This window comes from Artibeus jamaicensis, unplaced genomic scaffold (genome assembly GCF_021234435.1).
Source record: "Artibeus jamaicensis isolate MK-2021 breed Jamaican fruit bat unplaced genomic scaffold, CSHL_Jam_final contig_519, whole genome shotgun sequence".
Lineage (NCBI taxonomy): Eukaryota > Metazoa > Chordata > Mammalia > Chiroptera > Phyllostomidae > Artibeus > Artibeus jamaicensis.
In genome coordinates this window covers 1,540,208-1,566,712 of record NW_026521871.1, presented here as the reverse complement: position 1 = coordinate 1,566,712, position 26,505 = coordinate 1,540,208, and the positions used below count along the sequence as shown (strand labels likewise).

The window sequence follows — 26,505 nt, the reverse complement described above, 5'->3', positions numbered from 1 at the left end:
TAGACACTTACTTCCACTGTACTTAGGCACCCAGCGCACATTTGGAGGTAGACCGTTGATATTAAAATGCTTCCCATCAAACTGAGAACACTGTTCCTCTCGGAAGTCTCGAATCTGCTTGAGACATGGCTCTGTGTTGCAAGACTTAAATTTCATTCTATTCCCTATACAGTACTTTCCACCGTTTTTCGGCCTGAGAAAAGGTAAAGAACACACATACTCTCTTATAATGTATTTCTCAAGCATCACTCTCTTATCTGTGGCATCCTGTGTTGCAGGGAAGTAAATTTGAAGTAGCTGGAGACAGAGAACAGGACAGGGGCTCTAAAATCTGGGTTTGCATTCTGCCTTCAACACCATTTAGTGTCTAAACTTGGGCAAGTCACTTAACCTGGAAGCTCAGTCCTTCCCATTTGTGAAGTGGGAAGGTACTGTTTGGTAAGGCTGTTGTAAAGATAAAGTACTAGAATGTGTTGCTTAAAGGATGAAATACAAAGCCTGTGTATTTCATACTTTATGAAATGGAATCTATTGTGTCATTTTGTCTCTTCTTTCTCTCAAACATTCACAGTCCCTCAATTTAAAAATATAGAAGGTGAAAGGTAGAGATGAGTAAATGTACCCTACTTTCCTACTGATGTTCTCATGGTAAACCACCCCAAACCTTTGCATCCCACTTCCATGCATTCTGTTCCTCCTCTTTCCCCACCAACAACCATGGTTTTTGTTTGTTTTAGAAATAAGATGGAATAAAGGGAATGGGTTTGCCTGTATTTTGACTAAATTAATAAGAGAAGCAGGAGAGAACATATTGGCTTCATGACCTTTTGTGTGACAAGAGAATGGAGTATGTCTTACAAAGTACCACAGTGCAGATTTAATTTCTACATGCAACCTGTACATGTATTTTCCAGATGTGACCCAGAGAGTAAATTATACAACACGTCTCCCAGCAGTCAACAGCTTGCCAAATTCATCAAGGAAACTGGAAGATCACAGAATCATAGGAAGTCTGGCTCACCCACCCAGGGCTGGAGCAACTCAGATTTCACTGCTACCCTAGGACACCTCTCAAGCCTACCCACCTTTCTTTCTTCTCAGAAATGAATCTGTCAGAGTGATTTGGACCAAAAAGACATGTTTTTCATTTTGTTTTGTTAAACCAGGCCTTGGGAGAATAGGAAATATATCCAAGCCCATACAGTACAAAATAAGAGGCAGCCTAGCAGAACCGGTAAGAGTTGGATCTGGCTTCTACTCTTCCTCTGTCCTCACTGTGTGACCTTAGACAAAGTTCTTAGTCACCCTGCACTTCAGTTTTCTCCTTCCCTAAAATAAGTGCACACAGTAGATACCTGAAATATTAACTACTATGATATTATATGAGTATTCCCAATCTAATCTGATGCAATTCAGCAGTTTGCTTGTTCTGAGCACCAAACCTGAGCTGCAACAAGGTTTGCATTGTGAGGTGGGACTCAGTGCTTCTGCAGAGCGCCCAAGTCTCAGGAAGGGCTACGTGGCCATGACGCTATCATAAACATGTTCCCTCAATCAAAGATTTGTAGAGTAAGGAAAGAGCATAAGCTTTGCACTTACAAGCTGGGCACTTCTATGTAAACTCCCTGGCCTCTCTGAGCTCTGTCCTGCACATGTAAAACAGAGATGATACTGTGCCCATGAAAGGCTTGTTATGTATCTGAGTCTGATAAATATTTATTATGAAGAAGACTGTACCCAGTGATGCAAAATGGCACATAACCCAGCAGTATCTGATTGTTTTCCCATTAAACACAGTTAGGCCCATAAGCTTTATATCTGCATTGTGCATTTGAATAGTCAAAAGTCACTCATGTTTTGCTCAAGAGAAAGGGAGAAGTAGTTTTATACCAAGCAAGAGGAGGTTACGAGACACTGAATACTTTGCTCAAGGTCACACTGATAATAAAAAATCAGAGACAGGACTGGAAGTCAAGTTTTCCAGGTTCCTTCTCTATGCTCCTTCTGCTACGTCATCTAGGTGCTATAGTCCAGAATCTTTTATATGTCTCTTTTGATGCCATTTAGAAATACATACAACCTTGGTCTCCTGGATACCAAGCTCTTCTCTCAGTACAGAGGCACCCAGTCTCATGCATAAAATATCTACTAATAAGCCCACAAGCTGTCAAGTGATTGGCCCACCCTTCCATGTTTCCTCAAACTGAAATGATCTTTGTGAATCTTTCTAAATGGCCCGACTAAGTGGATTGATCATTTATTTATTGCCTGAAAATAATTCACATCTTTTTCTCTTTGAAAATAAAATTTTTTAGAAGTTGATTTTTTTCTTTTGGTTTTGTTACATAATGAGTCTTAGCTGACTTTTGCAGTTGACCAAACGCAGCAGTGCTTTGAGTTGCAGATTGTTAATGCTCGTAGGTGGCTTTCCTGCAGATAATGACACTTGCCATCTCTGCTTGCTTGGACCACTAGCAAATGACAAATGCATTTAGTGATTTATTTTTATAAATGACTTTTTAAAGAGAGGAGGGGAGAGGGGGATAATAGGGAAAAATAGGGAAAGGGCCATCCAGGAACATGTAAAAAGGACACATGGACAAAGCCAAAGGGGGTAGATTTGAGGGTGGGAGGCAGAGATGGGAGGAGGGTGGAGGTGGGGGGTGAAAATGGAGACAACTGTACTTGAACAAAAATTTTTAAAAAGCACATGGAAAACTCTCTATGTCAGGAGCCATATTTCTGAGGATTATAAAGATGAACCCTAAAAACAGAGGGTCTGAATCCCAGCCCTGCCTGTAATAACAGTCCAATCCTAAGCAGGAGGTTCTTATCTCTCTAAGCTTGTGCCCTTGTCTGTAGAAGGGAGATGATACTATCAATGTCCACTTTGCAGGGATGAGTGAGGGTTAACTGGGTTAATACATTCAAAGCACTTGAACAAGGCCTGCCACACATTAAATGTTCAGCTATTACAAGAGTCCACAAACTACAGTGTGTGGGCCAAAATTTGGCCCACAGCATGTTTCTTACATAAGTTGTGAGAAAATTATATTTTTTACATTTAAAAAAAGAATGTTTCAAAATTTGGGATACAGGGACTTCCGCCAAGATGGAGACGTAGGTGGAGGAACCACCTTGCCTCTGTGCACAACCAAATCTAAGAACAACTATTTTTAACAACAATCACAACCAAGCCACACGGAAAATTGACAATACGGAGTCCAAAGACAACTAAATGCTCAGCTAAACTGGTAAGAGAAGTGAAACCAGCAGCGGAGCAGGTTAACAAGAAAAAATTCCCGGGTGGTGCGCGGTGCGCAAGCAGTCAAAGGTGCTGATCGTGAGCTAGCTATGGGAGCCCACGGGGAAGAGGCGCAGCGGGCTGTCTTGGTCGGTCACGCATCTGCGTGCGGAGAAACCAGTGAGAAGGGAAGCCTGCTCGGGGCAGCAGGCTCGCACAGTTCCGATCAGATAAATAAGCCCGGGGCGAGTGGTGTGACTGGACGGGCTGGGCTAGTGGAGAGGACCACCATTGCTCCCTCTCTGACCACGCCCCCACACACAGCGTCACAAACCAACGACCTGGGTGGCCCCATCCTGGTAAACAACTAAGGCTTCGCTCTGCTTACTTAACAGCACGAATAGACCAAAAATGGCTCTAGAACAACTCAGAGCCCCAGAACCGATAGATCTAAGCGATGAAGAAATATCCAGTCTTTCAGATGCACAGTTCAAAACACTGGTTATCAGGATCCTTACAGAACTGGTTGATTTTAGTCACAAATTAGAGAAACATATGGAAGCTAAACTAATTGAAATGAATGGTAATACAAAGGAAACCAATAGTAATGGAAAGAAAATTGAAACTCAAATCAAGGGAGTGGACCACAAGGAAGAAAAAAATGATCAAACAGAAAAGAATGAAGAAATAAGAATTCAGAAAAATGAGGAGAAGCTTAGGAACCTCCAGGACATCTTTAAACGTTCCAACATCCAAATTATAGAGGTACCAGAAGGGGGAAAGGCACAGCCACCAGTGGAAAACTTATTTGCACAAATAATAAAGGAAAATTTCCCCAATCTGGCAAAGGAAATAGACTTCCAGGAAGTCCAGGAAGCTCAGAGAGTTCCAAAGAAGTTCGACCCAAGAAGGAACACACCAAGGCACATCATCATTACATTAGCCAAGATTAAAATGAAGGAGAGAATCCTAGAAGCAGCAAGAGCTAAGGGGACAGTCACCTACAAAGGAGTTCCCATCAGAATGTCAGCTGATTTCTCAAAAGAGACCTTATAGGCAAGAAGGGGCTGGAAAGAGGTATTCCAAGTCATGAAAACCAAAGACCTACAACCAAGATTGCTCTACCCAGCAAAGTTTTCATTTAGAATGAAGGACAGATTAAGTGCTTCTCACATAGACCAAATTCAAGGAGTTCATCATCACCAAGCCTTTATTATATGAAATGTTAAAGGGACTTACCTAAGAAAAAGAAGATTAAAAACGATGAACAGTGAAAGGACAGCAAACTCACAGTTAGTAACAACCACACCTAAAACAAAATCAAACTAAGAGGACAGCTAGATCAGGAGCAGAACCATAGAAATGAAGATCTCATGGAGGGTTAGCAACAGGGAAGTGGGAGGAGGAGAAGGGGGGAGAAGGTACAGAAAATAAGTAGCATAGACAGTAGATAGAAAATAGATAGGGGGAAGGGTAAGAATAGTAGGGGAAATACAGAATCTAAAGAATTTGAGACACGTGTTCATGAACTAAAGGGGGAAGTGGTGGGGGAGGGGTATGCAGGGTGGAGGGGAATGGAGGGGGGAATAGAGCAAATGTAATGGCATAATCAATAAAAAAATTTGGGATACATAGTAATTACATCAAATTCAAATTGCAGTGTTTATAAAGTTTTATTTATAGAACACAGTCACACCCACCCTTTACATGTTATCTATGTATGTTTCTTACTATATCAGCAAGGTTGAATAGTTGGAACAGAGAGCCTATGATCCTCAAAGTCTAAAATAGATAAGAAATCTTTTACAGAAAAAGTGTTTGTTTATGAAAAAAGTTTGCTGGCCCCTGAGCTATTCTTATGACTATGCATGGACATGTTGTAAGGTAGTTAGTGGCATTCTTGTTCCTGATACTTTGTTGGAACTGGGCTCAGAAATGTTAAGTATTCTGGTAGGGTCATGTGCCAATTCAGTGAGATGTACTGGCTGAGGCCAACCCAGACCTTTCCCTCATGATCTGGCCTCTCTGCTATGCTGCCTCTCTTGACACAGGACTCTTCCCATATCAAAACTCCTTTTCTGATCTTATTTCCTTTTTATAAAAAGGCAGATTATATTTGATTAATAAATGTAAATTTGCCCTTTTGAAATACATTGCTTATCTTATATCCTAGCCCAGGGGCGTCAAACTCATTTTTACCAGGGGCCACATCAGCCTCCTACTTGCCTTCAAAGGGCCAAATGTAATGTTAGGACTGTATCAGTGCAACTACTCCTTAACAGTTAAGTGAGAGTTCAGTGCTGCTCCTGGGTAGAAACAAGGTGCCAGCCCAGATAAAACAGGTGGAGGATCAAATTCTGCCCTCGGACCTTGTGTTTGTGGCCTGTGTCCTAGCCAATATGATCTTTGCCTGATTGGCATGTACTATGTAATGGGGAATGCTTTAGCCAATTTAATTTACCTTTCAGTATGAAAAAAATTCATTTTATATTTTAGTAATTTAGTTGGTTAGGAGTATTTTTTCATGTAGGGCAATACTAAAAATTATAGGAAATGTAACTGGAAAAAATATTAACCACATTTTCCAACTACTAAGATCTTTTAAAAATATTGCATGTCAAATAGGGATGAAAAGGGCTTAGGAAATTGCTAGATTAATTACTATGAAAGTAACTATATTTAGCACAGCCAAGCTGAATCTTTCTTTCAAGCACAACCATGCCTATTCATACATACAAAGAAAATCTGCAATGCTTCATTGCCAAAGATGAAGGAATTTTTGCAAAGATCATCACAGGTGCATTCTACCCTCAAGGAAAGCTAACCTTTAGTCTGCAAATGGGTTTGAACAGAAATCTCAACTTCTACGTTTACTTACAATGGGTTAGGGCAGGTTGTTTAGGGTCAGCACAAGGAAGAAATTTCTAATGATGCAACAAGAAGCCCCAGAAGGTAATGTATTTCCTAAGCTTGGACGATTTTAAGGAGGAGTCAAATGGCCAACTACAGAGTGTGCTGAAAAGCTATTCAAGGATTCAAGATGGGATGAGCCAGGAAGCTGTACTAGTCATCACTGATGATCCTGCCAGATGCGACAGTGTATGGAACTGGATATTAAATCCATTAGTTAACGGCGGTCCCACTGTAGCCATTTTGTGATATTTTCAAGTAAGTTCATCCAGTTCGATGCCTCAAAAAAACTTTGCTTCAATTCCTTACAGCCAAATGAGAGGTTTTCTTTCTTAGATGAAATAGACAAATGCTCGCTCTCTTTATGTAAGATTGCATCAGTAGTTGCTATGGTGAAAACCTAAATGAGAAATATCCAGTTCACAATCATGTCTCTTCTCAAGTCTGTGAATTTATTATTATTTTTAAATGTAACCTACTTCCTAATTGAAAAACAAGACAGAAGCACTAGAAGAAAAAAATACTTTGACTTTCATAAAGAACTGGTTTGATTTTCATTTTGATTATTTTTATGTAACAATTCCATAAACCATTTTTTTCCAGTCACCAGGATGCTCAGAGCCAAATTCAGAACACAAAAGAACAAGCACGGGCCCACTGGCCTGAGAATGCGCCTTCTAGTTCCAATGCTGGTCTTGTTCTGACAGTGTCTAATGATTTGGTGGTTCCCATTTAAATTTTTACCCTATTACATATTTCTCATAGATTTACATATAATTAATTGTCCAATCCAGGACAACCTGAGAATTAAGAAGGGAGCTATTGAACTTCTCCAGGAAGACAGATGTAAACTAAACTGTTCTTACAAACCAGAACAAATGCTCATTTTACCTGTAGGACATGGGCCAAAAATTAGATTAAGAAAAATAAATAAAGCATTTAAAGAAAATATTAGAGCCCCACTGTCATGATGGCACACCTACAGCACTGTAGACAAACTGAGAACAAAAAACTTTTTGAGTAAAATTAGAAAGCCTGTGGTTCACAGGTACAGCATAATCCATGTGCATGGCAATGCTACTCTTCTCTTTCAGCTTCTATACTTTTAAGGAGAAAAAACTAAAAATGCATCATAACATGTCTGAATGAGGAAGAAATACATTCTTGAATCACATGAATACTGTGAAAAAATAAAAACAAACCAGTGTCCTTAATAGAGACAATCTTGGATTCTGAAACTGGAGCTCTACATTAAAATCTTGGGGCTCCTCAAGCTGAGAAAAGGCAGGTTGCCTGGAGGGGCAACCATTCCCCTCAAACTGAGAATCAGGACAGCGACCACTTCTGTATTCTACACAGTGAGTCATCTGCTCTGCGAGTTTCTCTGAAAAAGCTTTTAATCTTATTTTCCCTTTCCAAGTCCCCTTCTCTCATCAAATTGACTTCCCTGGTGCCACTGTAACTTCGGTTTCAGAAGCACACACCTTGCTCAATGCACAGGGACATCCCACAGTGCAAATAACTTGGAGGTGTTTTAATGAAGTGATGTCTGTACAGACACTCAACTAGGTGGATTGTATATTTTAAAATCTCCCATAGCAAACAGCAAGTACAAGGACCTCTACTGAAGTCTTTAATGATTGGTTCCTAACTTCTGAATGTGAGGATCTTTGCTTTACTTTGAAGCTCGATCCTTTCCCGCTGAAATATTTACATGGGGTGATTTTCTTTGTATGGCCCTTTTCCATTATAGAATGCTTTACCTCTCTCCACTTTCCACAGTACTTCTACAATTGCTCTAATACTTAAAAAAGAAGAGAAGAGAAAGGAAGAAGACGAAAAGAAAAAAGACCAAACACTTCTTTTGAATAAAACATTCTTGAGTCAAAATTTAAAAAGTGCCTACCATTCACAGAATCCACATCCTCATATTAGTATAGCTTATGATAATACTGATTTGGCTCAATGTAACCACCTAATAGTTTCAACTTTAGAAAAATTCATATTTGCTATTGGCTTAAAATATTTTATTTTAAAGTTTCAACAATGATATATACTTGATTTTAAAAAGCAATTCGTAGAACACTATATGTAGTGTGATCCTTATTTTGTGTGATACTTATTTCATATAATACATTACATCCATAATCTTGTTGGAAAGTACAAAAGAATACACATACAATTGTTTTTTGGCAGTTATTTCTTGTGGGGATGATCGGGGGTTAGAAACATGATGATAGAATTTTTATATCATATACTTTTTAATTTTTAAAAATATGTACTATTTTATACCATTATTTAAAATTAATACTAAATATAGGCAAATCTAATGTTTGTTTGCTTTGATGCACAGATATAAACCAGAGTCTATATCTTATAGCTCTTTAGTTGTCTTCTATAGAGACTAATAATTTGTGGATATGAACTAAATGTTGGGGTATAAACAAAAATATATTAAAGTAAATTGACCATCATCTGTGATTTGTACTACAGACTATTTATTTAGACCAGGGCTTGCAACAGTGGCCTACATGACTCAGATATTTCTTATCTACATTTTGAGAGCTTTTTCAATAGCAGGCCGTTTTCCTACCTGCAAACTATCAGCTAGATCTGAGAAGCACCCAGCACTTGGTCTCCACCACTCTGCAGTACAATCCTATACATAATCCTGTACACAATATGATCCTGAACCAGCCCACTTTGCTACTTTATGTGCATGCTTCTCTCTACCATCCAGTCTGCTACCCTTACTGCAGACCGTTAAAAATGAATATTGCTGTGCAAAATCATGTTACATCATCACAAAGCAGCTGGTTCTTTAAAAAATGGTTGTTGCTGCTTTATACATCTAAAGACTACCCCTAATCTGTGAAGACTTCTTGGGGTGTCCAGTCTATATAGGTTCAGTGGCTCTAATGTCATATATTATATTCTACTCCTTTAAATTTGATACGTCTTACAGCCACACAAAATTGGATGTCATTCCTCAAAATGAAGATAGCAATTTTTAAAACCTACTTGTAAACGGGCTCCCCAGCAATCACAGGTCTACTATAATAGATGCTGGGGCAAAAAAACCACTGGCTTTATGCGAATATGCAGGTCTTAACAAGGTTAGACTGTTCACATAATTCAAATTATCCTGACAAGTAGGATACTCCCAAACTATAAACTGTCAGGTTGTACAATAGGTATCTCACAATACAATAGACCTCAGGTATCTCCCCTGTAAAACAACTAGACTGATACAAAAAGTAATTCCTGGCTTGCTCTCCCAGGTTCCTTGTAATCTGCTAATGCTGCCTCAGGGGTCTGTGCAGCCTTTTTAGCATTTCAGAAGCTAACTGGAAAGGGCGTATTTGTCTACAATCTGGATGGAAGTGACCATTCTTTTGTTTCCTCATGAAAAACGTTATCTGTTCACTTTATTAGCATGCTATCTATCCCAGGCTCTGGGGATGGGAGGGCAGTAAGGTGTGTCTGACTATCAAAATTGTTAAACAGGCCAATCAACATAAAAGCACCTACTGTTCATTAGACAAAACTTTTAATAATAAAGGGTCATGGGAAAAAAGAATAATACAGAAGGGAATTGCCCAGGGATAGAGCTTGGACACCATTCATTTTAGCAGCCGTCAAGACCGCCCACTCTCTTAATCTGGAAAGAGCTCCTTATCTGCCTCCAGCTAAATTTTCCCTTTCGGCATTTTTCTTTCCTGATGAGTTCTAGGACTTACTCTGGTCTGTTGCACTCCCGAACAGCAACTTTGATGCCCCCTCCGCATGTTCTTGAGCAGGTTCCAAAGTGAGTCCAGCTTCCCCAGGAGCCGTCAGTCACAGGGCCCTCCATTTCTTTGGGAACACAAAATCCAAACTTGCAGTGCTGTATTTAATAAGGGGAACAATGAGGGACAGCTTGGTGCTTGAAACATTGTAAGACCCACTGTCCTTTCAAATACACACAATTCTAAATGTTTTCCATGTGCTGGTGTGACATGCTGCAATTTCATCATCCATACGAATCATGGAAGCCGGAAGGGTTTTATTCTCATTCTTTTGATTTTAGGCTGTTTTCATTTACAATTTGATTAAATAAAACTGGCCAATGAGAGGCTGTCAGGGTAACTCCAGTGGCTGGCTTCGAGGTGCTCAGTTAGTTTACTTGAAAAAATGAGGAGTGAAAATGGACAGATTGGCTACAGATAGAGCCAAAATGAGTTAGTAGATTTGCACAGCAAATCTCGATTGACTAGACTCAGAGATGCTGTGAACCTGTTAAAAAGATAATGCTTTACTGCTTCCCATGGGTTTGAAAACTCAATTTTAATTAAATGGAAAAAGGAAAAAAACTAATTATAGGATTCCTATATACTCATTCCAGGAAGGCACACAGACAACACTAAGGCAAAATAGACACATTATAGAGAGCCCTAAACTTTATTTTTTTTGATACCAATGATTTCACATTCTTCAGCCTGGAGCAGGAATAAGGCCATGATATTTACAATGAAACAAAAAATAAAAGTCCTCAGCAGGACAAGGGGGTCAAGAAGCCCACTTCAGCCCTCTGCCATTGTTGGGTATGAGGTCTTTACACAAAGCCGAGGTCACTGAGCAGGGGACAAAGGAAGAGCAGCAGCCATGGAGGCAGGAGGGTGACACCCTGCAGCTCACTCAGATCTCTAAGCAGAGCTGGTGGTTGTGCCGTGATTTATCCACAGGGAGAACCCAGGTGTGGAGCCACAGAGGCTGGGGGGGAGGGTATATGCGGGGAAAATAGACAAATAAGAGGCAAGTGAAGGTCCCAGTCTGCATGGCTGGTCCCAGGAAAGGCTTGGTGAAAAATTATTCAAAGAGTACAATTAAATTTCCCTATTCTGCTGCACCTTGTCCCTTGGAATTATCCTCTTGGAGTATCTGAGGACGCATCCCTTTCCCTGGGCTGTTTGGTTGAGGCTTAAAAGGTTCTGCTGAGGCCAAAGAATTCTGGGCAACTCCGTATCTGAGAAATGTGGGCAGAGGCAGAAGTGATCACATCACTCCCTGAAATCCCTGTATGCTTGCTTGTGTCTATAGCGTTCTTGAACATTTTTTGAAATATATGCCCACGAAGATAAATGAGAGAAGCGGCTTGGTCCAGAGCACCACTACCTAATAAAAATGTAACTTGAGTCATGTATTTAAACAAATTAAAAAAATTTAAAAAGCCACATTAAAACAAGTAAAAAAAAATCCCTGAAATTAATTTTAGTACCTCTTATTTAGCTCAACACACCTAAAACATTATTTCTACAGGGAGTCAATACAGAATCAGAAATGAATTTTTAAATACTTTTTTCATACTAAGTTTTCAATACCTGGTATGTTTTTTTCACTTAAGCACATCTCAGTTCAGGCTGATATTTCAAGCACTCACCAGCCTCATGTGCCTAATGGCTGCCATATTGGACAGTGCAGGGACAAAGCTTAGCGGGCAAAAGTCTAGCTTCCACAAACTCTGTGACCTCGGGCAAGTCACTGAACTCCGCTTCCACAGATGAAAAATACTTACCTGCCAAAGTTGTCTTGAGTATACTATAAGACGGTATATCTACAGCACCTAATACACAGCTAAGCACATAGGGGACCACACTTCAATAAAGTTAGTAATAATAATGGCAAGCATTTACACTTGATATTTGTCAGGCACTGTTCTAAGTATATATCAACTTTCTTAATTTTCCCTGCACACTATGACATAGGTACTCTCATTACTCCCATTTCTACAGAAAAGAAAATGGTGGCAAAAAGGGGTTGAGGCCAAACTTCAGTAACAGAGACTAATCATTAGACAATCTGACTTAATAGTGCCCTCTTAACTGACAGATGCTGTGTCTCTCTCAATTGTGAGCAAATGCAAACAATTTCTGACATCTAAATAAAGACTAAAATTTAAAACAAAAGGAAATAAAAAATAATTAGGTAAGGCTAAGGCTAAATTATCCACCTAATGTCCATTGTTCCTTTCATCATGGTACGGAATCTGTATTTCCCCAGATTCTTGTACAGATAAGAGTGGTCAAAGAGATGTCAGCAGGATTTGTTGGGTGAGATTCTGGGAAGGTTCCTTTGGCCCTTCGTTCCTTGCTCTTTGGCTTCATTCTGCCTAAGACTCAGACTTGATGTCTGGGGCTGCTGCAGCCATTTTGTAATTTTGTGGGGAAAGACCATTTGCATATGACAGTGGAACAGAAAAAAATTAGGAGTCTGGGTCTCTGACGATTTTGTGGAGCTACCACAACAGCTCCATAGCTTGTTTAATTCTGGGCTAGCTCTTTTTTTTTTTTTTTTTTGTCAGAAGAAGGCCAATTTTCTTACACTATGATAACTGGATCTGACCTGAACAAATTTCTAATTAATATATAACAGAGGTCATAGCTGACACCCAAATTCAGCCTTCAAGTCTTGGTGCCACATACACATTTTATAAATTCTACAAAGTAAGGAAAAAATCCTATGAAGATTCATGTGGTTTCATAATGAGAAATGATCTGGGAATATATTTTCTCCTTTTGACACTTAAGTCTTTGGTCTGTTGACCTCTCTATCCTATAGACTCTACTTGCACAAGAACAAGCAGTAAAGTTCAGAGCAAAATGAGGACATAGGTGCTGGCATCACTAGAGTGTTATCATTCAGCACTGCACTCAAATGCCCTCACATGGTCCCTTTTTAAAGTAAAACTGCAAGCCAAAAAGTGATCTTCAGATGAAACCTGTCTTACTGATCTGACCATTGATGGGTATTCAAAGGAGAGGAAGGGCCTCGGAAACACAGAGGAAGTGCCCGAGATGACAGATCCTGGAAATTGGGGCTGTTTGGCAAAAATGTACCAAGATCATCTATTTTTCCAGGCAAATTTGACAAACAATAAGGACATGCTGGAATAGCCATTAAGTCATACCAAAGCATTAAGCAGCTAGCGGGGTCCCAGCCAAAATAGAGTCAGCCTTTCCTAAAAGTGTCCAGAGCCATTTAAAAGATATTCTACCTAAGTAACCCACAAACCCCTTTTTAAAAAGGTTGGAGAAGGGACTTGGTGATCAATTTCATACCAATGAGGTTTAAAACAAAAGTTTCAAACCTGAGAGTCACAAACAGGGTTAAAATAAAAATGTCAATGGACTTAACAAGAGAATGAAAAAAAAGAAAGAGACATTAGAGTCATTCATCAAAATAACACTGTGTCAGCAGCCCAAGACAGATCACTGCTCAGGGAGCAGGGCAGAAAGAACAGAAAGAAAAAAAAATTAACCCCTCAGTAAAGAAAGTCAGAATTTGCTATAGAAAGGCATATGGTTTTATTGCCAATTCTACAAAAACAAAATGAAAGAACCAAAGAATTTTTATGCCAACATATCTATTATCCCTGGCATTTGAAAAATGCATAAATATTCTTCAGGGGAATAAACACATTTACTCACATCTTTAATAAAAGCTACTAGAGTTGGCCACTTTTCATTTTTTTCAGTTGTCTAAAACACAACTAAAAATGTACCTATCATTTTCTCTGCAGAGCTGCTTCTCTGAAAGTGTTCTGAACCTGCCGTTTGGAAGGTTTCGAAGTCCCTGACTCTTGCTGAATCCAAACATACATCGAAAAAGCCTTCTGAAAGATATCCCAAATAACCCATCCCTCAGGTGTAGGAGTAGCCTGCAATCCCTTGTCTTCTGCTTCCGTTCCAAAAACAGAAGATTAGAAAAGACACAACAGACATTGTCCCAAGTTCTTCCATGTTCCCCAACCAATCGGGATACCATATTACTACATGGCAATGCGTAGCCTGTTCATGACAATTGTACTAAATATAATTCACTTCATCATATTATTGAGAATCCTTCTATGGTATGGTTTTTAAAGCAATAGTATGTGTCATAAATAGACATATTATGTGGATGCCTCGGATTCGCTAAAAACCACAACACAATACCAGTGACTTTTCCAATATTAAACAGTTTCAACACAAGCAATATAGTTGGCTGGCTCTATATCAAGCCAACTAACCAAATCATCAAAGGACTATCATGCCTGCTGTCGTCTCCCATCAACTGGTAGCAGCTGTCTGGGTCACTGTGTTTAGAAGGACTCTGAGGCCACTTCATCTCACAACAATGAGTGAATTCTTAACGGCTGCCATGGAAATCTAAGAAACATATTTCTACTCAAAGCTATGATCCTCAGCCATCAACATGTTGAGTTAAATGTCCACTCAAAAGTTAAAGATTCGTTATGACCAAGGAGATGTATTTTTTTTAAGATAACGAAAGGTACAAAGTTGTTATACCAAATCTGTATATAGTTTTGGTGAGGTTGTTATTGGGGAAAGGTGTATTCTTAACTGCTGAGGTCCTAGCCATTAAGAAATGATAACTTGAGGTGGCTTAGTCACTGAATCAAGTATAAAATCATCTTCATTGTCATTTCTTATTTTTGTATTGAACTTTGTGTTTTTCAAATGCCTTTCATGACCTCGAGATCATGTAACTTTATTACATGAGAGATGAGTGAAGAAACCACCAGTCACCCTGTTTGACCACTAGAAACTGAAGGAGCTCAGTTATAGCCACAACAGTACACTTCAGCTCCTTTAGAACAAACAAAAGGGGGAATTGGGGGGGGGCCAGGGGTCCAGGTGTCAGAGAGGCTCTGCCCTGAATGAACTGTGTGATCTTGGGCAAGTCACTTATTTTTTCTGTTCCCTGTGTATAAAATCAAGTTAGAAAGAATTAAGTTCTGCCATCTCTTTAGTACTCCTTCCACGGAAATGTTCTGGTGCGATTGATTCTACAAGGTAAAGTTGAGGAAAAAAGTGAGATGAGAATAAAATATTAAAAGTGAGCAAAGTAGACAATGGGAAGAAGAGAGGAGAGAGGAAAAATATATGGAAGGAAGACAAAAGGCTCAGAATTCTAAGGATTGTGTTGTTGGGTGACAGAATGCCATTTTTCATGTGGATTTTTAAAAAATCAGGGTTTATATCTAAAACATTTTCTCACCAAATTTTTGAGTAATAATGATGCTATCACATAGTACCTTATTTTGTTTTGTTTTTTAAGATAGACATGAGGCGAAGCAGGTTACATTGATCATACTCCAGGTGCCTGAGACATTGCTATTTATCACTGGGCTATGCAAGTAGTGGCTTTTGTTTGGTTAGTAACAAAGTGGAAACCAAGATAACCAAATGAGGATTTGGACTTGGATATATCCCAGGTGACATCATTGCTTCTTAAAGGGACAGAGGTTGGGAAAAGCCAGCAGTGAACACAGTAAGTTTACTGTATTTCTGGATTTCTTTGATTTTATAATGCTTCATCATTTAATAATAGACTTCCACTGCCACCCCCAAAAAAGACAGAAAGAAGAAAAATGCAACCTCACATTAAATGTACCCATAAATTAAAATGCACATTGGAATTTCGGAAATGTGAAAATGGGAAAAAGTATGTCTTAAAATGGAGGCAATAATGATAGCCACGTCGAGCACATCAGTAGTACACAATAATGTTTTCGCAATTTTCAATATCAAAGCTGAACCCCTTGCCTCAAAAAAGTATTATGCATGCCAAAACACTGAATTTATTTACATTCTAAACAGTGGTGACTGAGCCTGTAGTTAAATCTTGCCCATTTCTGGTCCAAAAGAGAAGGAAAGGTTAGGTCATTACTTGCCTTTCCAGACTCACACTCGGTCCCATCCGCCCAGGGTGTGTGCTGTGTCCGGCAGCCTTTGCTCGCTCCTTCCCCTCCGTCCCCGTTATTGCACCAGAGTCGTCGGCACTGCATCTGCTCATTTCAGTGAGATGACAATTCAGTGACAACATGGTTAGATGATATCAAACAAGGCAAGGATTACTTTCAATTAATGTTTTGCCAATGATGTGCTATAGATTGGAAAGGAATTTTATTTCCTGATATGATAAGTGATAAAGTATTCCAAGGGATAGAGAGAGCAGTAAATGAGGCACACTTGTATGCCTGGTAGGACTTGAAATGGTGTAAAAAAGGGGCTTCTATGCATCTCATAGTGGCATCTTCCTCAGTAACCCGTCCCCCGGCTGCTGACAAGCACACTGAGGCAGAGGTGAACAAGCATGCGCACTTGCACACTGGAGCTGTGTGATGAGAGCTTAGGTTTGTGAGGAGCTGTGTCGGGAGATAAGGTTCAGAGTTATGCTGTGATTAGCTGTGATTTGAGTTTTGGTTTGGCTTGCCGACAAAACTAGTGTTTTAGTAGTCCGTATACTATCATGGTAATAAAATAACTGTTTACTAGGGCCTTAGGGGTTATCAGAGGAAAGAAGGGACAAAATATTGTGAAATATTTCAGGCATACAAAAAGCACAAATAGCAACATAATGGATAAGCATGAACCTACCACCCAACTAAAGAAAGGAAACTCCCCAGGCCCAGGTGAAGGCCCAGTATATTCCTCCTTAATCCCCAAACCCTTTCCCTTCTCCCAGAGATGACATTGTCCTGAGGGATGGCTATCCTGTCATTCCCATTGCTCTATGACAAATGTGTAAGTATCAAACAATAACATACATTTCAACTTTAAGCAAACAATATTATTCAGCATTTCAGAATATACTGATAGGCCTTGTAACTTGCTTATACTCACTACTCACACACATACACACACAGCATTTTTTAGTTTTACCCAAATTGATATATTTAGCTCTATTTCAGAGCACACATTTTAAACACTTTTCCCTGATTATTAAACTAAACCATGCTCATAATAAAAAATCAGAAAGTTCTAGTAATTTACTTTTTTTAAATAGAAAAGCCTCAAACTACTAGGCTTTCCTAGTTTCTTGCCTTTTACAGTTGAGAACATACTCTACAAAATAATTATTTATCCTGTTAACTTAAAAAAAATTAGGAACATGTTCCTATGTGTGGTTAATTTTTAATTATTGTGTACTATTCTACTAAACAGAAACACCATAATTTGCTGAACCATTTTATTGTACAGAACTTGGATTACTCCTAATGTTCACTGTAATGAATAACAGAAATAAGTATAATCTTGATTAAATTTTAGTCAAAATATTTTATTTTTTTTCATGGAATCACTATACTTCCCAATTCACCATTGAACCTCTGAAATTTCTCTCAGCAAAACAAACACACACATACATCCAAAGAGGTAGAATGAGGCACCCCAAAGAAGCACAGTGCTGCACATTTGAAATCTGATAACCACTAGATCATATTATTGGTCCAAATTTCTACAACACATACATCAAAGTATCACACACCCACCAGCTGAGCTACCACCAGGAATGACTTCAAGCCCCACTTGGTCACAGGACACAGGTTTGACAAGCTAGACCAGGGAAACAGGTTTTTCCCATGGATTAGTTTTACTGCTTCTAGAAGAGTCCCTATAATAAAGGTCAATGGTCATGAAAGGAGACAAGAAGAGAAATGGGCTGAACTCTGCCATTATAGCTCTGCAACGTGTCCTCTCTGAGCCTCACTTTCCCCTCTGTGTGAAGAAAACAATAACGGCATCTCCCTGTTGGACTGTCCTGAAAGTGAAATGAGAAAGTGCCAGCAAAGCACCATCCAACAGTGAGTACTGTGACTGCTTATCACCATCATTGTTAGTATTATCCTTAAGAGTCAATGGACCATTCTCAACTTTTCTATGAGTGGTTTATATTACAGTGAAAATCTAATGGAAAACTATGACTAAAAAGAGGTCCAGAATCAACCTCCAAACACTTACCATAAATGGGCACACCTGAGAACCCGGTCCAAAAATCAATTCACATTGTTTATTCACGTTGTAAAGGAGGCCTGGCAGTTGGGAAGGCAAATGGTAGTATCTGGATTCAGGTTTGTTAAGCAAACACTCGCCGTAACCAATGCTATGGGAAGCAAAAAGTACAGATGATGAGAGCGATGGGTGACACATGACTTGTCGACACCTCCAGATGAAAGGGAAGGCCATCTGCCATTATAACAGTAGAGAGGACAGTTCTTTATATTTGTTTTACTCTTTTCATCCAAGGTTAAGTCTAAGAGCTGAAGTTGTATTTTGGTATATATGTTTTTATACTGATTGGCTATGTATACAACACAGCAGGAAATGTGTACCTCTTACAGCTTTTATCACATTTCAAGGCAATTATCTTTTTATATATTTATTTCTTTTTTACCATCTTTTCCAATAGGCTGTAAGCTTCTTAGGGGCAAAGATAGTGTCTTTTCATCCTCTGTAACAACAGATGTTTAGTAAATGTTTGCTAAATAGTTGAGTGAATTAATCACCGATGGCAAGAAACACCTATCATCTGATTAAAGAGGAAAAACAATAGCCCTCCAGTTCTTCTGACATTTCTACAAACACTTCTGGATGAAATTCACACCCAGTGAGTTCTGATTAATAAAACGCCCTCTTTCCTGTGGTTGCAAAAATATACACCCAGTGACCTTAGACAATCACTTAACCTTTTGTACTTCTGGGAGAGAAAAGCAATAAATCTGTGACACAGGGATATTGTATAATGTAATGGGATCTTTAAGCAGCCTGGCAGGAAGCTTAAAAAACAAAACAAGAACAGAGAGAAGGAGAGAAGGTGTGTATGTGTGTGTAAGAGAGGGAGGGGGGAGAGGAAGAGAGAGAGAGAGAACGTCCTTCATTCAACAGCAGGGAGGACTGCTGCAATTTTCATCCGCCCAGATAACCTTCTTTGGGATTGTCTCACTCTCCTACCACTTTCCAAGCCAAAATTACTAAGTTAAAGGTCATAAGTATTGTGGCTTTCCTTCATCATGTAATCAACATTCATGGTTCTTCTTCCAATACCTGAACATCTAGATTTCCTATCTTTACCAGAAATAAAGCAACATTTACACATTCTCTGTAAGATCCCAACCTTCTTTTTAGCTCAGTCTGTAATCTTCTAAACTGAGGCAAGGACATAAACGGCACAGATGGCACAGAGTATTTTTTCCCCTCCTTCAAGGAATGTCAGTCAACAAAAATAACAATGCAAAAAGAATGTTTGACTCTACATTTTCTTTTCCACAATTAGGTTACTACATAAAGGCTACACACCAGAAGTCTGTGCTAAAACAAAGTTCAAGTCTTACTCTAAAAATTCAGTGACATATTTTCGACTACACTTTGACCATATCCAGGGTTTGGTGTGGAAGTTCAGTGTTGGAGCCATGACTTGCTGGGGACTCTTTACTCCTTCTTCTTTGCACTTATTGCTGTCATCATGAGGCATATTAAACCTAAGGCCAACAAGACAAGGATGAGACTGTCAATAAACACAAAGGGATTGAGCTGTTATAATTGCTTTCAAGAATGTACATGTCTAAATTTTTTTTATACTGACTACTGCATTGTGGATAAAAACCTGAATCCTGGTGAGCAGAACAAAACTAGACAATTACAGATGCAGTGATGATAAAATATAATTCTCACTCAATTTAATATGCAGTGTCTTTAATGTATAAAAAATGTGGACTGAAAAAAATGTGGACTGAGCCATTATGTGGCTTAAGTGTACTTTCTGGGATTGCAGAAGCTTTGAACATGCTGTAGTTGGTGCTAGAATACAGCAGTTGGAGTTTCTAAAAAGCAATTAAAGGCCAATTTATAGGGGCAAGATTTGGCAGGTTATGATAACACTGTGAATATAAAGAGTCCGTCAAATGTCAAAATTTGCAGCCAGTGCTTCCTAATAAGAGGCTCACTGTGGGTCTTGGCATCTCCTCTTTAGATCAGGTTGACAAAAGGTCATAACCCTGTAGGTACATCATTATAAAGGTGTGCAAAGTTCATGCACAATAAAACAATTAAGGAAGGCTGCAAGCATGGAAACCAGAAACCTCCACTTCAATTGGCTTAACTCAAAGATGGCAAATAGTTTCTTGCTTCATGCCAGTATCAACTGATTGATACTGGCTTCCTGAAAAGTTGGGCGTAAAATGAGTCTTAAATTAACCCAGGTTTTCTCTCCTCTGTCCCTGTCCCTCCCCACCACCACAGAAGGCTGTGATGAAGTATCAATGTCCTCCTGTTGGGTCTGGGAAAGAACCTGGCCACAGGATTAACACATACTTGCCAGACAAAGTGGGGAAATATGATAGGAAGCATCTGTCAGTCCAGAAACCTCAACTGTATGATTTACATGCCATTATCAGCTTTAGTATTTATCCACTGGCTGTCTTCTCTGGATGACTTTCCCCAGTCACAAATTTGATGCATATGATTAATTGAACATTTAGGGAGGAATTTCCTTTACCAGTTCATTTTGAAATATGGAAATAAGTGAGTCAGGAGTGTGTAGACTTGTTTCATATGAAAGTAAAGCTAGGATAAAAGCCTATGAAGTCCACTCCATTGATTTCTCTTGTGTTTTTTTTTTTTAAATTTGGGCCCCACAATAATGGACAGATAGAATAATTGCCTGATGGAAATTGTGAGATGGAAAAACTCAAACTGTCTCAGTTGAACTTAAAATTAGTTCTTATTGCTTATGAGTCCATTTTCTTAAAACAATGACTGCCTACGTTTCTAGTTTCCAGCTGCTGAGTCAGTACCCTGCCTATACCAACAAACCCAGCAAGCGCAACATCCAAATCTTAGTTTAGCTGTTTCTCTGTAGTGCAAGGGGACTGATGTTTACCCCCCACCCTCACGAGGACTTGACAAAATCCAGTTTATTTCATCATGTAAAAAACCTTCCTTTCATTCAATGTCAGGTACATTTGCTTATAGCAGAAGCTAGATAATATGCATTAAGCACTTATGAAACAACAATAAAACTTTTATTGCATTCACAACACACTGGGTAGTGTGTTAAATATGTCAGATGCTTTATTTCACTTAATTAGCTATTTGATCTAATGACCAATACAATTACTATCTACATTTTACAAGTCAGGAAGCTGAGATGTAATTACTCAATTGAGGTCATCAGCACTAAAATGGGGAGCTTGGATTGGAATCCACTTCAGTCTGATTCTAAAATCTCTTGCTCGGGAATATATATATATATATAATATATATATAATATATATATATATTATATTCCCTGCTGTTAGACAGTTGTGGAATTGTCAGGAATACTATGAAAAGGTTTCTACATCCAGTAGAGGTAACTGACCTCCCAAATTCTTTCTCTTAGACTCTGTGTCTATGAAGCTGTATAAGAAGGTAGGAGCTATTTTTGAAGCAGCCAATAATGCTCAACAAATACAAGATCAACTGATTTTCTCTTTCAATGACTGTTGGGTTTTTTATTATCAGAAAGTCATGACTGGAACAACTTAGCATGTAATTTTTTAAAGATTCATTAGAAAATCTGTGGATTTTCACTTCCTTAAATGTGAGCGAAACTAACTATATGAGACTAAGCACTTAAACAAAGGTAATTCTTAATGTGTTAGGAATATACCTTTTGCTTAAATAACAACACACATCATTCATTAACTATTTCATACTTCACTTCCTGACACCGCTGAGATAATATATGTATTATCCTACTTTACAAGTAGGGAAGCAGCATACATTTTCCTCAAGTCAAGCAGAATGTGGAACAATTCAGTCCAGAACTTGGGTGTCTGGCTCTCAGCCACTGTCTGTCTTGGAGCTGGGAGCCCAGTCTAATCTCACTAAGTCAAACACAGAGAAACAATAATACCTACCTCTGGGGATAATGAAGATTAAGGGAGATAATATAAGTGAAAGCTCCTCAAACAATGCCAACAACATGGTTTTTGTGTCAGGAAGATGTTTGTTAACTATGCATTTAGGTTTCTCTACAGCTGAAAATATTTACTTTTTGCTACTTATTAGTCTTATTTTCTTTAAAATGTCAACTTTTAAGCTGGCTCCCCAAAGAATTTTATAAGCTCTTATTAGAAATTAATTAATAGAAAATTAATTATATTTATTTAAGTGGTATACTTAGCCATATGTTAGGAAGAAATGTTAATAAAATTATGTGCCCTTTGAATACCTTCCTATCTCTGTAACTCTTCCAATTCTATTTCCTAGAAATAGAATAGCTATCCTGTTGAAATGCAACCTATTCTTCATGGTCAAATCTGTCCTCCTATTTAAAGTTCTAAAGAAATTTACTAAATTTTATGCAAAACAAATAAAAATCCCTAAAAGATTCTGCTAAAATAAGTTTGGGAAAACTAAGTTACACAAAACCAACAATTTAATACAGAAGTTGTCAAAGCCTTCACTTTTATACCATTTAGCCTTGTGACTCCAATCAGGGGTAGACTACAAATACATTTTAAAAAATCACTTTACTGTTAAACTGATAAAAACAGATCCTACACTTGATATTAGTCAAAAGGCTGAGAAGCAACTTGGACAGCATTATGCTAAGTGAAATAAACCAGTCAGAGAAAGACAAATACCACATGATTTCATTTATATGTGGAATCTAATGAACAAAATAAACAAACAAAATAGAAACTGACTCATAGATACAGAGAACAGACTGACAACTGTCAGAGGGAAGAAAGTTTGGGGGGTTGGTTAAAAAAGGGAAGGAACTAAGGAAAAAACCTCATAGACACAGATAACAGTATGGTGATTACCAGAAGGAAAGGGGTGTGGGACAGGTATAAGGGGATAAAGGGGAGATAAATGGTGATGGATGGACACTTGACCTTGAGTGGTGAACACACAGTACCATAATACAATATACAGATGATGTATTACAGAACTGTACACTTGAAACCTATGTAATTTTTTAACTAATGTCACCCCAATCAATTAAAATAAAATTAAAAATCACTTGACTACAAAACTTTTTTTTTGCACAACAGCATGGATGGATCTAGAGGGTATTATGCTCAATGAAATAAGTAATAAGTCAGACAGAGAAGGAGACATATGATATGATTTCACTTATGTGTGGAATCTAATGAACAAAATACACTAACAAACAAAATAGGAAAGGACTCATAGGTACAGAGAACAGATTGACAGCTGTCAGAGGGGAGGGGAGTTGGAGGGCTGGGTAAAAAAGGAGAAGGGATTAAGAAGTACAAATTGGTAGTAACAGAACAGTCACAGAGATGTAGATAGTCTATGGTCATAGACTATATTCTCTATGCTGTATTCTCTATGCATATATTGTGATAAGTATGTATAGGGCCAGATGGGTGCTTGAAAGCAGTGGGGGACCACTCTGTAAATTGCATGATTTTTTAACCAGTTTGCTATATAACTAAAGCTAATACAGAATAATATTGAATGTAAGCTGTAGTTGAAAAATTTAAAAAATCATGACTATAAAATTCTTTTTCTTGTTTTCACAGATCATTCTTTCAGAAGTAGTGTTAAAGATATTGCACTTTGGGAAACAATGACAGGATCAGTAGTTTTCAAACTCAGTTCCAAGAAATCCTTGAGTTTCATGATAACATTTCAGAAACCAAAAGGACAGAGAGAAAACTGACTAATAGGATCCTGGCCTGCTACCATTGTTCGATGGAAAGCCAGGCTTTTTTTGTGCCATAAATATTGGATGTCTGATAATAGTTCCTTTAGAGAAAAGAAAAGCACTATACACTTAACATATGCTTGAAAGGTACTAGTTTTTAAATATATTCATTATTTGTTGAACAGAATTGGTGGTACCTCTGTATGTGCACCTTGCTTTTTGCCCAGCATGGCACACTGCACATAGGTGCCCTCATAAGACTGGTGAATGAAAAAGTGTGCTCAGTAGATGATTGTTGTTATTAAGTTAACACATGACCTGAAAATTGATATACAACTACATTAGTAACATCTGAGAAAATTATTTCATAAGGGTATAAATAATTTAATTATTCTAGAAAGAAAATAATGCAGCTCAAATATCAGAATAATTTCTAACAAATTTGCGTTCTTTTGCTACATGTTCTAGCTATGCCCTGTCTCTAAAAGGATAAAAAGGAAAAGCCAGTTTCACAATGACCACTTAGTGACCACAATTAGTAAATGTGTTATTTGCTCCATTTTTGTTCATTCTCTTCCATGAGAGATTTCAGTGTTTCTAAGGCTATCTAAATTGTATAGACTTATATAACTAGAACCAGGAATAATCTGGATGTGTGAAAATCTCGTGAGACTGGGCAATAATGGGAACCCTCCTAGACAAAGATGCCAGGTCATAAAATTCTCCTAGCTAACATGCCTTTGGCTTCAGTGGATGGTTTGGAAAGGCCCACTCCCTCCAATTGCCAGTAAGAAAGGAGAATATTAGACTTTTCATAGAATATGTGTGCAGTTTAACCAAAGAGTCTCATGAGCTATGCCCAAAGAGGGTGCACTGCATTTACTCAGCCTTCTGAAATCAAGTTATTTCTCACAGCTAGGTTCCAAGGTCTTTAATCCTGCAAATTCTATGACTCAAAACACTCAAGAAGTGTCTCCCACCCTCTAAAGTCTAGGGAAGGCTCACTGTTGTGAAGGAAGAAAAGTTTTATGTCACTCTGAATTCAACAAAAATATGGAAAGGAAACATACAGATGGCCCAGTTCATGGGCTATTGTAAAAGCCGTGCTCAATCCATTATCTTCGTTAATAGAACAGCTTCTAGGTGGATCACAAAGGGATCCCAGTTCAGCAAGGCCTATTGGGAGCAAAACAACAAGGATTTACTTGAAAAAGCAGTTGTGGCTAGAATAAAAACATGTAGCCAGAGAGAAGATGCATAGCAAACTCACCTAAGGTATCACATTTGTCATGAGCTCTGCAGATATCCTGTCTGAAAGCAAAGCAGACTTAAGGCCTTGATGACACCAAAGAGGAAACATCAATACAAGTAAACATTTTAGAGTCTTCTAGGAATTCACAACAGCACCCACGTTAGGGAGCGGGTAACAAAAACCAAACTATCAAGGTCACGGTTATTAGACTGTCAAAAACAGTTTGGAAATCACTTGATTTAAGGATAAAAAAAACTGCATTGAAAGGTCTTCTGCCTCAGCAGTGGCCACAGAACAAGCAGAAACCTCTCTGAACAGGATTTTTCCTCATACATTGAAGGAAGTGATTGTGTTTTCTTAACAAAGATTCCTGACAAACATGTTTTCCTTTATGTTTACAAGTGTGTGCCTGTAACCATGTCTAAGCTGAGTGGTGGGCAGTGCACTAGGCCAGCAGACCTCTTTGGTGCCCCACACAGGTTTTTAAATATTTTTGAAGCAGGAGTTACCATTTAAAAGTTGGAAAAGTGCACTTTTAAGAAAAATCCACATCTCTGACTTATTACAAAATCACAGAGGTTGGCATTACTGGGACTGTAATTTGCCTGGTAACAACTAGCTCAGTCTGAAGAGCTGCTGCCCCTCTCTCCGTAAGGTCACTTTTCTTCAGGCCTGCCTGACACTTCCACTGTCAGAGGGCATTTGGCAGCCTATGTGGTCTGACCACACTGTTGGTTGTCACAACTGAGAGGAGGGAATGTTACTGTTAAGTGATGGGCAGAGATCCTGGATGCTGCTAGACATCCTGTAATGCACAAGATAGCCTTACAACAGAGAATTATCTGCTCCCAAATTTCAACAGTTCTGAGGTTGAGGTTGAAAAACCTTGTAGTGGGAGCTGCCTACCAGCAATATATAACCTCATCCCATCAACCTGACTGGAAACTGAGAGATGTGAAGAATAAGAAATTCATACCTTGTTATAAGAACAGCAGTATCATGGTGGATTCCACCTAGATTGTTCTTTGAATGCTGCCACTCACAAAACTTTCTTAATGTTGTCTGGGCATTGAAAGATATGGAAGGTCCTTCCTAAGTACAGAAAAAAATCATGGTTCGTTCACTGTACCAATTAGGTATGCCATACAGATAGAAGAAAGAAGAAAAAAACTTTATTACCTGTTCATTATGAATCATAACTAAGTTCACAACAACAATATTAATTAAATTTCCAATACTGGGGTCTTTATAGATAGAGGCTACCTGCAACCGAGATAAATTTTTCAAAGTTAATTGTGAACTCTGTGTAAGCAATAAGCAATTTACTTCTTATGTGGGGCTCCACCTCTTTTTACAATTCATGCAACAAACATATGCATTTTTGAGTCTTGAATTTTCATTCAATAAACATTCAAAGTCTCTTTGTAAAACTGTTCACAGTTGGAAGTTTTAAATAATAATAAATTCTAACAAATTTAAATTTCAAGGTGCTTTCTTTGGAAATTGCATGGTCATGCAACTCAACAGTTCTCTATGCCCAATACTGGATATTAATTTTTTTAAATAATGTAAACTTTATTGGATTGATTCATTTTGCATATGGTACATCTCTCTG

At 38.4% G+C, this 26,505-nt stretch overlaps 1 protein-coding gene across 3 annotated transcripts in view; it reads right to left on the bottom strand.

Annotated features, from left to right (window-relative positions):
* ADAMTS9 (ADAM metallopeptidase with thrombospondin type 1 motif 9) overlaps positions 1–26,505 on the bottom strand; it is a 184,180-nt gene that overhangs the window by 115,625 nt on the left and 42,050 nt on the right. For 2 of the 3 annotated variants that reach the window (XM_037136121.2, XM_037136123.2), the window contains exons 5-13: positions 26,070–26,153; positions 25,867–25,982; positions 24,909–24,949; positions 24,709–24,814; positions 19,308–19,454; positions 17,938–18,079; positions 15,870–15,983; positions 9,895–10,040; positions 12–193 (exon numbers count right to left, since the gene is read on the bottom strand). In XM_037136121.2, the coding sequence (XP_036992016.2) occupies positions 12–193; positions 9,895–10,040; positions 15,870–15,983; positions 17,938–18,079; positions 19,308–19,454; positions 24,709–24,814; positions 24,909–24,949; positions 25,867–25,982; positions 26,070–26,153 (1,078 nt within the window). The remainder of the gene's footprint in view (positions 1–11; positions 194–9,894; positions 10,041–15,869; positions 15,984–17,937; positions 18,080–19,307; positions 19,455–24,708; positions 24,815–24,908; positions 24,950–25,866; positions 25,983–26,069; positions 26,154–26,505) is intronic. The other variant, XM_037136122.2, reaches the window with a different exon arrangement.